General features: G+C 38.4%; 1 protein-coding gene across 4 annotated transcripts in view; it reads right to left on the reverse strand.

Annotated features, from left to right (window-relative positions):
• Positions 1–12,975, reverse strand: part of KCNQ5 (potassium voltage-gated channel subfamily Q member 5) — a 367,068-nt gene that overhangs the window by 10,766 nt on the left and 343,327 nt on the right. For 3 of the 4 annotated variants that reach the window (XM_060752906.2, XM_060752905.2, XM_060752907.2), the window contains one exon: positions 1,874–2,094. In XM_060752906.2, the coding sequence (XP_060608889.2) occupies positions 1,874–2,094 (221 nt within the window). Of the gene's footprint in view, positions 1–1,873; positions 2,095–12,975 lie in introns of those variants that run through there. The other variant, XM_067467819.1, reaches the window with a different exon arrangement.

Below are 12,975 nucleotides of genomic sequence, written 5' to 3' on the forward strand. Positions count from 1 at the left end.
GATGTCTATTGAGAATTGCTAAATGCTGCTATTAAAGATGCATTGATCAAGGTCTAAAAATCTCACTAATATGACAGTTCCGCTGACATGCTGAAAGAGTGTCCAAAGTGAAGTCCAATCTCATCAATTTACATGAGAAAAGGTACATCATTGTGCCAAATGAGTACTTGGCAAGGTCTGTTTCCAAAAAAAGTTATTACTGTCAGACACATTCCCCATTGTCAGAGGTATATGTAACCCCTTTCAGCTTAAATCTATATCACTGGTAGTTGCTAAAGGCGTTGATATCAGTAGGCAGTAGGTCTGGTTTTAGTCTGAATTTTCAAGAAGCTATACAAAATCTTCAAAATTATTTTGGAGATAGGGTTCAGCACCTTGGATAGCTATCTTATTGGCATGGAAACTACCTGATGCATTGAGAGATTATGACATTGCCCTATCTTCCAGGTAATGCAATCAAAAACTTTGGATAGCTTTATCTAGTAACTTCACATGGATTTTAAAAATTGAATCCAAGGACACCCTGTAAATCAAAGGTCATACAATGAAACAGAATTGGTGCAGCTTCTGTGTTTGGCCATCCAGATAGTACTGAAACACGATTAACACTCCGATTTCTAACCCTACATTACACATGCAAGACAGAAGAATATTGTGATCCAAGCATGAACATAAGGATTACATTCCCACCCATTTAATCGAAATGAACCAAGTAAATGTAATTCCAAACCTTGTTTTGTTCTAAAATTTGTCTAGGATCCAGATTAAAATAGATACAGATAAACAGATTCTTGCAAGATTATCTGGAACTGACAAGTCACTCCCATCCCTGAAATATTTACCGTATTTAACAAGGGCTGTGGACTGGGCAATAAGTGCTCAAACCCATGAGCCCTATATTACTTCAGTAAATGCCACACATGTATCTTCTTGAGTACAAAAGTGACTTTGTCACCTCACAAAAGCAGATCTCCTATGTCTTGAGTTTACAGGTTTCAACACAAAATGATCAGAAGATGAACAGGTTACCTTTCTAAACAGTATTCAACACAAAATGATCAAATGGTGGAGAGCTACTTCTCACATTGATCTATGGTGACAGTGATGGAGACTATAAATGATTTCTCGTGGAGACTATAAATGATTTCTCTTGCAAAGTGCAATGCTTGTGAGGCAGATTTCTGGTATGTTGCATGCACACATTAATGATCTATTATTGTCATAGAGCACACTTCTAAACCGTGTTTGCATGTGCTAACTGAGGGTGTCTTTTCCTCTCTCTGTTTTGAGCCTTTCCTTTAATGATGAATTGGATTGAATCCAAGGAAAGAGTCCAAATAATTTCTCAAGGTATATGAAGGCATGCATCCTCTGTTGGAGGAAGCAACCTTCTCAAGGCTCCTCTATATTATGTCTGCCTGTTTTGTAATGTGTCATTTTATAACCTGAAGTATATGTCTTATCTAATTTGCAGTTTCCTTATCTCTATATATCTAATGCAGTGGGAGGGGCTGCAGGTCACGTGATTGATTTGGTGACAGTTTAGTGTTCAGATTTAAACAGGATGTCAGTTAAGGAATGTTTGTTAAGGAATTACTATTAGAGAGAAGTGTTGAATGAGCTTGAGTATAGAAGTCTGTCAGAGTGCAGAAACTCATGTTAGGAAGTTAGAAACAGTTGAGGCTTGTGTTTTATTTGAAAGTAAACTTTTATTAAAGAGAACTGTATAAAGCAACATAGTTTATGAAAAAACTGTTAAAGATTATAAGTTTAAAATACAAACTCACTTGTGAAAGCCTTTCTTTCTTTACCCTAGTTGTAAACCAGATGGCAACCATAACAAACGAGATATTGAATATTTTAAAAATCTTACTATCTGGCACTGGCTTGGGCTGTGAACTCTTCAAACGTAGAGACGGTCGGAAACGCGTTCGGTCATTGAAACTCCAGCTCTTTTGCACTTTTGTTGGGCTGCCCTCTGCAGTAATATCTGCACTTGGTGATCTCCTGTCGCAGGCAGAAGGCTGTCTGTTCTTGATACTCTGTCCTCTTGGGCTAGCCATCCGTACTCGTTCTTTAAAGCTCAGCTTCTGACTGTGAAAGTGGAAGATGGATTTTACTTCATGCTTCATTCATTCCAATACATCAATGCACCATACTTTTTGGATCAACCATCCCAACTGATAGAGAAGTATGTCCCCTCATTACAAGTGAGAAAGGGCTTACCTATCTGTTTTAAAGAAAGCTTCGTAGATCAACTCCTGCCATTGAAATGAACAGAGAAGCTATTCTGGGTAGGGAAATATGCCAATGTCAGAATCTCCAACTGGATTGCTGGTTCTTGGACTGGCATAATAAGACCAAATACAGAGAATGTGTGATGCTCCAGGCTATAGATCAGTGGTTCTCAACCTGTGGGTTCCCAGGTGTTTTGGCCTATAACTCCCAGAAATCTCATTCAGTTTACCAGTTGTTAGGATTTCTAGGAGTTGAAGGCCAAAACATCTGGGGACCCACAGGTTGAGAACCACTGCTATAGATGGTTCCCAGGGAATATGTGGCTTACCTTTCCTTTGCACTAAAGTCACCATTCTGCTGCACATGGGGGACAATGGGGCTGTGTACATTTCTAACTGATTTATGTTGTCTCTAGATGCCTTAGAGATAATATCCTTCATTTTCAGTGGTAAAGCGAGTCTATATTTATTTTGTTTAACCTACTGGGAAAAATCTGTTTATACCTTGTATTACAAATAGATTGAAAGAAAACTAAACAGCAAAACTAAGATTGAAAGAAAACTAAGCTCTTGGCAAAGATTCAGCTTTCAAATTCTAAATAAATATCACTCTTTTTTCAAATTACACAACATAAGCCAGTATACTTTTTAACAATATGTATTTGAATAATATTTTCCAAGTGCTTTTATTTTTGCATGCTGTTGGTTAGAGTCAAGCAGGCAAGATTAATAGTGTTATTCATGCATGTTGCCAACACATGACACTTTTCAACACTCCACAACCAGTATTAGCAAACATTACATTTCACATCCCTTGTGGCTTACAATACTTATTTAGATGACACACACACACAAATTTATGAACAAATTTTAAAATAATTAACAGTATGCATCATTACTGGGATAAGCAGTTCATGAGGATGTGACATTACATTGGCAATTTTCTTGCAACTGAGTAGCTGCACAACCCTATAATGGGCTGATATGGAAAAAAAAACCCACATTTTTTTTCTGCCTGGTATCACACAGATTGAGATTTCAGGTCTTAAAAAAGATGTAGGCCATGTGTTTGTAGATTAATGTTTCCTCTTGTTCACTTGTATTTAAAAGATAATTTAGCCTGGTAAACTATGCAAAGTGCTTAATATTTGTCCACATTTTCATATTTTCTAAAGTTAACACTTCATAAATAAACATTTATGCATTCCACACAATTGAACATAAATAATAGTAGCACATGGCACACGTAAACATATTTACTTAGAAGTACGTGCCTTTGCATTAAATGGTGTGTACTCTCTAGCAAATGTGTTTAAGGTCATAGCCACAGATGCTGTTCTATCTGTGGGACACAAAGGGAGATCCCTAACCATATAAGGGATTGTTTTGGCATTTGTAGGATAAATGCACCCATAGTACCAAGCCCCCGGTGGCGTAATGGGTTAAACCCTTGTGCCGGCAGGACTGAAGACTGACAGGTCATAGATTCGAATCCGGGGAGTGTGTGGATGAGCTCCCTCTGTCAGCTCCAGCTCCCCATGTGGGGATATGAGAGAAGCCTCCCACAAGGATGGTAAAACAGCAAAAAAAAAAAAAAACCCCACATCTGGGCGTCCCCTGGGCAACGTCCTTGCCAATTCTCTCACACCAGAAGAGACTTTCAGTTTCTCAAGTCGCTCCTGACATTGGGGGGGACGGGGACCCCATAGTACTGATAAAGGTTTTCTAAATGGGCAATCATGTAAAAAGGGGCTTAAGCAAAAAGGGGTTATTTGCACTTCAAGTAGAAAAACATCTAAAACATGGCCCTACTGATGTCCTTACAATGAGGACATAGAGTTCCTGTAGAAACAAATCCTTTGGGGACATTAAGGCACATGTGGCAAGGATTATCTGCCTGTTGCTATAGCTGCTAATCAAGTTGAGGTCTTGTCTGTTCTGCTTATGCCATGGTCCTTGTGTCTTAGACCAGCGTGACAATGAAATAGATCTTAAATGGAAATGTATTCTACAACTATTAACTTTAAAAACATGGTTCTCCTTCTTAGCTGAGTAATCAGCTGCAATCTAAAAAGGAAATGCTTATTGGCATGATTATACGAAAAGATGATATAACGAGACACTGTGATAATGGACTTTCTAAATCATGAAATAATTATGCATGCAACTTAGTTTATCTGATTCCATAGACAAGCATAGTTCAGGCAAGACACAGTGTACCAAGTAACAGCAAAACAAGCACATGCTGGACAGCTTCTAGGATCATGTTACAAACTGTAATAAAATAAACTATTGGAAGCATGGCACAAAGGTATCTTTTTATTGGACAGCCCAGAGTCCCCTTTTCAGAATAATATTAACATGTTTTTTGAAAGAAGCATGAAATAGGTCACAGAACTTTAATACCAGTATTTGCGACTTCTGAAGCACGTTTTTCAATATATCTCTTTTGCTTGCCTGTGTGTGTGTGTATACCCAACTCCAATTTCTGTTTTGCAAAAACTTTGATTGGTGAGACTGCGGTAAAGTAACATGCATTCCAACCCATTAAGTCAGTGGTTCCGAGCCTTTTTTTGACCAGGGACCACTTTGACCAGGGATCACTCTCCAACATTAGTACCAAAAGGGTTACAAATCAGTTTTTGGTCAACTTTAGATTCGGTTGGGTTATTTGGGGTGCTGATTCAGAAAATTGCATTGGATAGACCACATCAACTCTAGTTTCTGATACAGAACATATGCCATCCAGTAGTCGCCATCTGTTCACCCACAGAAAACCATATTTAATAAGCCTAGGCACTATAAGAGGGTTTTGCAAGACTAGTGTAGTAATGGTGAGGCTGCGGACCATATTTTAGTTCTTGCGGACCACTAATGGTCCACAGACTACAAGTTGAGAACCACTAATTAAGAAATGGGGTGAAATGAAACCAGTAATCCCTGCAATTGTTCAGTTACATATGTCTAAGCATTGTATTTAATTGCCCTCACCTGTTGTTTCAACACTATGCATTAAAATTGGGGATTCTACAAATCTTAGAAAGCATTATTAATCTGACTTATATCCTGCCTTTCTCTCCAAATGGTACTCAGAGCGGTTTAAAACACTACAATATGTACAGTATGCAAGCATGAAGGTTTTGCTGATAGGCTTACTAATTGGTTTGTATGTTTGCATGACAATATGGTCATGTTCATATTAAGGTTATTTGATTCAGAAACAAAAACAGCAAACTATTAATAAATATCAATATTTCTTTCCTAAATAAAATTCAAATGAAACCCGCGATTCTGGGACCATGTAAACAGTTGGACCGGTTCTGAGACAGAACTGGCTGTAACTGTTTACACTGCCACCCCATGTTTCCCAGAGTGGGGTGGCCCACAGACAAGGGATGATGCTTATAATCCCCTCTCATTCTCCATGTTGCAGCAGTCTCCGGATAGGACATGGATTCTGGTGGTTGTCCATCACCTGCAGTAACATTGGCCAGGGCATCTGAGTGATTGGAGAAGATGGGGGTGAAGAGAAGATGATTCCTTCTCTCCTCCTTGTTGACTTGTCCATCATCACTTCTGGGAACCCAGGGGTGGTGGAAACTGTGTAAACTGTGTCAGATTGCTCTGGGATAATAAGTTAGTGTAGATCCACCTTAAGCCTGACCTTGCTGTGACTTGACCAGACTCTCCTGTACCTTCAGTTATACTGCCTTGCTAGTCAATGCCACTGCTACAGGCTATAAGCAAAAAGCATGGTCAGAACATACCACATATACATAAATAAATAACCTTAAGGAAGGCCTTATCTGAAGTAAGCAAATGACTATCATAAAAGGAGTCTTTTGGTGATAGTGTTTCACGTGTGAAATGCTCATAAGGGATCTACCACTTAGTAGTAGGCATAATCCTCCAACTTTCACAAAGAATTTTATTCCCGGGTGTTGTAGAGATTTTTTTTCATGATTTCTGGCTTTTAGCTTCCTATTTGCATTTCAGTCACTGCATAAATGGGGACTGCTTCCAGGACTATAATTTAAAAGCAGAATAAAAGAAATTATAATCTATTCATATAAAAATGCTCTGTTCGTTTTGAGTGACATAACTCAAAATTAACTGGACAAATTGCTGCCAAATTTGGCCACAAGACACCTACTAACCAAAGGAGTGACCATTACTCAAAAAATTGATTTTGTCATTTGGGAGTTGTAATTGCTGGGATTTATAGTTCACTTACAATCAAAGAGCATTCTGAACACCACCAACGATGGAATGGAACCAAACTTGGCACACAAGATTCCCATGACCAACAGAAAACACTAGAAAGGGTTTGGTGGGCATTGACCTTGAGTTTGGGAGTTGTAGTTCACCTACATCCAGAGAGCACGATGAACTCAAACAATGAAGGATCTAGACCAAACTTGGCACAAATATACCATATGCTCAAATATGAACACAGATGGAGTTTGGGGGAACTAGACTTTGACATTTGGAAGCTGTAGTTACTGTGATTCATAGTTCACCTACAATCAAAGAGTATTCTGAACCCCACCAACGATAGAATTGGGCCAAACTTCCCACACAGAACCCCATTACCAACAGAAAATACGGGGTTTTCTGGTGGTCTTTAGCAACCCTTCTGATACCCTCTCATGACCCCCAGGTTGAGAAATGCTTCCTTAAGGCCATAGATTTGAAAGGGACCCCTAAAGAAGGACAATGATGTGTTGCATGTTCCAGAGTAGGTAAACCTGACAATCTCTATATCAACACTGACAAAGAAACATCAAGAAATACTGTTTATCCACAAGAATAAAGAAATTACATATATTAGTAAACAAAATTTTCTCATTACTTTATTTTCCAGATCACCTGGCTGGGCCACAGCAATGCGTGGCAGGGAAGGGCTAGTAAATAATTACAAAAATTTGGAAATGTGCAGAGAAGATAGACCTGATTTAGTAAAAAGGATAGATGTGGAATTAGTTGTCCAGCTAGATGAAGCAGTTGGAAATAGAAGTCAATAAAGGCAAGAGACCGTGTTCTTTAATTTGTGCAGTTTTATGGTTAAAATAGAGAGGCTCACATTCTAATCTCTCATTGCCGTGATGAGTGGCCTCAGTACAGATCACAGTCATTAAAGAAATGCTGTTAAAACAGCCAGAATTTAGCAATCTTGTGCCATCCTTAATGAACCCTAGCAGAACTATAACTGTGCTATTTCATGTGCTTCAAGCAGTTTGGATTAGCTAAGGTCAAGACTAGATTTCCATCAGAAAAGCTCACAGGGAGCCGATCCAGTAAATGAGAGGAATATAATATCCCATTTACTGCCCAGTAATGGCTACTGCTTCCACATCAATGGGGCAGGAAATCAATTCTGTGTTTTAGGATGAGATTCTAACGAACTATTCAATATGCTAGAGCTATTTCAGGAAGAAGGTACTGCATTTTGCATATCTTCTTTAAGATTAAAACCTGGAATTGATTCATTGCCTCAATAACAGAGATGCCACCAGCCACCAGTGGTTCTATCCAATCAGTTATACAAAATCTTCCAACAAACGATTCCCCCAGGCAGGAAACAGCCAGGCTTTGAAGCTGCAAAGCCATTCAATGCTAATCAAGGTGGCTAATTGCAACATTCACACCTTCCACAAGCAGATAAGAGTTCTTTCTCCCACCTTGGATATTCCACAGATATATAAACATCACTTGCCTAGTTTCCAACAGATCTCCAAACCTCTGAGGACACCGCCATAGATGTGGGCAAAACGTCAGAAGAGAATGCTTCTGGAAGTTGGCGATACAGCACGGAAAACTCACAGCAACACAGTTATTCGACAGTGTGCTTCTAACACAGCTTGTAGAAATGTGTGTGTGTGTGCTTTAAGGCACAAAACAAGCTTTTTCAACTTCTATCTGCTCAATGTCAGATTAATTATCCTTGATTGTTCAACATATTAACAAGGCTGTCTCCAAAGAGCAGTAGATGTTTATCCAAAATATTTCCCACTGCCACCTTTGCTCTCTTTTTCTAGCCTTAGTTTATATAATGAGACTATCGAGGAAAGGGTTAAATCCTTAACCCCGAGTAATGGTCTTTTGCCCTCGATACAGCCCATCTTAGATTTGTTTCCTGTTATAGTTTTTTTTTTATACCAGCATACTAGTGGAATTTTAATTCCATCTGAAAAAATTATTTCATCTGTGGGAATTCAGCTGATAAGTCTAAAAAGCAGCTGCGTGCAGAAGGAAATGCTGGAGTTTTGATACATATCCCTTGTGCAACTGTACATGATATAGGAGTATTAATCACAATGCCTTCCTCTATATAACAGAAGTAAAGATAAGAGAATGATGGTAGAATTTAATACCTGTGTAATTTCACCATCCTAAATAATTCCACAAAGCACAATAATTTAAAGGTAAAGGTAAAGGTTTCCCCTTGACATTTAGTCTAGTCGTGTCTGACTCTGGGGGGCTGGTGCTCATCTCCATTTCTAAGACGAAAGGCCAGTGTTCTCCGTAGATACCACCAAGGTCATGTACCTATTGACCTATTCACATTTGCATGCTTTTGAAGTGCTAGGTTGGCAGAAGCTGGGGCTAACAGTGGAAGCTCACCCCGCTTCCCATATTTGAACCACAGACCTTTAGGTCATCAAGTTCAGCAGCTCAGCGGTTTAACCCACTGCACCACCAGGGGCTCCACAATAATTTAGTATGGTTTAAATGTATTTTTTTATTAGTATTTTTGTGTAGTTTTTCATTTACAGTGAAAGAGGGGGAACAATCATTGTGATAGAAAGTTTAGACAGATTGTGAGGTATAGCATTAGAGGTGGATATGGGTGGGGAAGAGAGGGGGGGTTGGGAGAGATAGGGGGAGGGGTTATTGGGGGTGGGGGTAAACACACATACATATACAACTTCCGTTCAGTCCACAGAGGGTTGTTGTTTTTCTTCTTTATTCTTTTGCCTTTCTCTTGTAGTTCTTATTTCTTTTCCCCATAGAAATTTATATGTCCAGTTTGATTTTCTCTTTTAGATATTCTTTTAAGTATTTCCAATTTATTTGTTTATGCTTACTCTGCTCCTCTATTAGGCACGATAGGCTGTCGCAATTCCTGTAGTCTATTATCTTCTTTAGCCACTCTTCCCTGGAGGGAATCTCTTTACTTTTCCATTTTTGCGCTATTAATATTCTAGCAGCAGATGATAGATAGAAAAAGATTTTTTCTTCGTTTTTTCCCAGTCCAATCTCCATTATATTTAATAAATAGTATTCGGGTTTAAATGTATTTTTAAAACATTGAAATAGTACTTTGTTTTTTTCCCTGGGAAACTTTTTCAAAAATAAATATCTGGTTGCTCCTTTTGAAAAGTTCCTTAGGATTATTTTCTGAATGTAATCCAGTGTTAAAAATTGAGTATAATTACTGAAGAAATTAAAATTAAACATCCTCTACAAAACTAGGAGACTTTATATGTTGTTTAGATATCTGTCTCAATTTGTCTGGAAAACATTAGATTCACATGACCTCTCCTATTTGAGAAGGCGTTGTTTTTTTTCTTTTGATTTCTGTTACCGATATATACTTTAAACAGAACTTTCCACTGTGTGTTGTGACATGTTAGTGTGTCAGCTGTGATGTGTAACATGAAATGCTTGGAAAGCTCTGCTCTAAAGGCACCAGAGACTGCCAATGGCTACTGGTGCTGAAAGTTATATTTCAGAGAAAGGAACTGACAAATTCACCTTTGAGTATTTTTTACCAAAGGAAATCCTATAAAATTCATGGGGTTGCTGTAATGCAACAGGCAACTTGAAGGCGCATACACATACATATGAACTTTTTGTGATGTTTCCCTTTATCATTTGTATACGCTAGAGGTCACTGTGGTACCATTGCAGGACTATGAAGAAAAAAAATGGCCAGGATGCTATAAATTCTACTGAATCGAACTCAATCTTTGTAGGACAGGGTAACATAAGTAAACTCAGAAAAATCAATTATATGGAAGTTTCTCTGTTATTCCATTTACTTCTCACCTCAAGATCACAAGCCATAAAACTGTGATGAAAACCTTCTGTTCTACTTAGTCTGCTTCCAAACTTTGTTTTCAAGCATTTATTATGCAAATAGTACATAAGGAAATCAGACTTTAGGATGGAATCCATTAAGACCCATGCTTGAAGTGCATACACGGTAATGACCAAAATTTGTACTTATTTGTTTTCTTATGAATTTTTAAATGCTACAAATAAGCTGTCTCTGATAAAGATTGTAAACAAGTGAAACACCCAATGTTATTTTCCATTTCCCCATGATTCTTTGACTCAAGAGTCATTTTGATCTGAGATTAATGTCATACAAAAAAATAGATATAACTAGTTTTTTGGCAGAGATCAACTGATTTTCCCCAGGAGAACCACAATCTGGAATTACTATTTTGGGTAACTGACAAAGAAGTCAATAGATTCCAGCTGCAGAAAACATGCTGTGCTGTAAACTAACCCACCATATTCCCAACATATGAACAATTCTTTGCGAATTAACAGAATTCATATTATCCATATAGCTTCGCAGGTGATGGTTTGTGCTTATATACTCTTAACAGTACAGCCAAAGGACATGAAAACATAGTACAGGCAGTCCCCAAGTTACAAACAAAATAGGTTCTGTAGGTTTGTTCTTAAGCTGAATTTGTTTGTAAGTTGAAACAGGTGCTTTTTAAAGTGTGACTCCAGTCATATATATATGTTTTTAGCTTTGGGTAGCATAGGGAAGGGTTAACACCCCTGTGGTCTTTGTTTTGCTGTCTGTGTCCCCCTGTTCAGAAGATTTCGCCTCACTTTCTGTCCCTGTGATCATTGGATTTTGAAAAAAATGGCTTGATGCTGTAACAAGGATTGGGTTGTAGGTTTTTCGGGCTATATGGTCATGTTTTAGAAGCATTCTCTCCTGAAGTTTCACCAGTATCTATGACAGGCATCCATAGATGCAGACGAAATGTCAGGAGATAATTTTTCTAGAACATGACCATATAGTCCAAAAAACCTACAACAACCCAGTGATTCTGGCCATGAAAGTCTTTGACAATACATTGAAACAAAGATTGGTGAGAAAGTTTCAGTGGAGACACCTTTTCTGCATGATAACTCTTTCAAGAGTGAATTTCGCTTCCTAAGGGTAGATTTCTCTCATTTCCAGTTGTCTCACCTCCATTCGTAACTATGAGTCAGATGCTTGTAACTCAGGAACAACCTGTACAGTTCTACTGAGAGAGTCCTTTTGACTCAAGAAAATATATTTGCTTGACTTTTCCACAAGCTCAAGAATATCAGATCCTTTCTTAACTCAAGCACATCAGAAAGAAGCACAAATAATCTTAACCAAAGACATACCATAACTCTGCAGTTATCCCAATCCATGGGAGTTTAAGGCATTGTTACACAAAATCATAGCAGGATTAATGCTAATTAATTCATTGATTGATTGGTTGCTAATTTGCTATAAAATTGCAGGCAGCAAGCAACAAGGAAAAGTACAAGCAGTTGTGAAGAAAGGGGGAAGGGGGACCCAGCCCAAATCATGAAAGAACCCTTTGAGAAGTCAAAAACTGGAAAGCATTAAGAAAGGGAAATGAAACTCTTCATGCACCTGTTAGTTGGCATTCCCAGTTATCATGTGAACAAACAGGATGCTGGATACCTATGTTTCCGAGAGGTGTACATCCTGAAGAGCTTCTGTTTATTACTATATAGCTTACTAGGAGTGAGGGGAAATAGAGGATCATATTACTACGCATTCCATGTGAGGGAAGGGTTAGGTTTGTCCACATAAGCTGTCTCAGATCACTACCAATGCCCTTTTCTGTTAACAAGCAATGAAGAAACGAGCCACGTTTAATATGCCAAAGAGCAATCGGAATTTTGAAGATGGGAATCCTCATCTCAATGAGACATCACACTATCAGTCTACAGAATTGTACAACTATAACTTTGGAAATACATGCTTATGATCAGAATATACAGCATCCAGATTTGATGTTCACATATCACTTACCCACACTGCAAATAATACTTTATTTTTATCCCACCTTTCTCCCAATATAGGGACTCAAGGTGGCTAATAAAGTAAATAATGAAGAATATCTCCCTCCCTTGGAAGTGTGTGGGTTCTCTAGGCTGTTATTGCAATTCTAGGACACACTTCCACACTTCCAAGTATAATCAAAATATAGAGGTTACTATTTTCCATGGTTTCTGTTATGCATAGGGTATAGGTCTTAGAACATATTTTTATCATTTATTTATGATGTTTCTACCCTGCTTTTCACACCCTGGAGGGGACTCAAGGTGGCTTTACATGCAAGCAACGATTCGATGCCTTAAAAAACAATTTATACTTAATATTAAAATAGAATAAAAAAGTGCATTAAAAACGATTAAAACATTTACAGACAATACATTCAGAGTTAAACATGTAATCCATGAGCCTAATCCGGGCTGTTCCAATGGTAATTGTACCTCGTTCTAAGTCTATCTATTGCACAAGTTCGCTAATGGCTTGGTCACAAAGCCACATTTTCACTTTCTTGTGGAAGTTCAGGAGGGAGGGGGTTGATCTAATATCCCTGGGGAGGGAGTTCCACAGCCAAGGGGCCACCACTGAGAAGGCCTGTCTCTCATCTTTGCCATTCGCGCCTGTGAGAGAGGCAGGACAGAGAGCAGG

This window comes from Anolis sagrei, chromosome 1 (genome assembly GCF_037176765.1).
Source record: "Anolis sagrei isolate rAnoSag1 chromosome 1, rAnoSag1.mat, whole genome shotgun sequence".
Classification (NCBI taxonomy): domain Eukaryota; kingdom Metazoa; phylum Chordata; class Lepidosauria; order Squamata; family Dactyloidae; genus Anolis; species Anolis sagrei.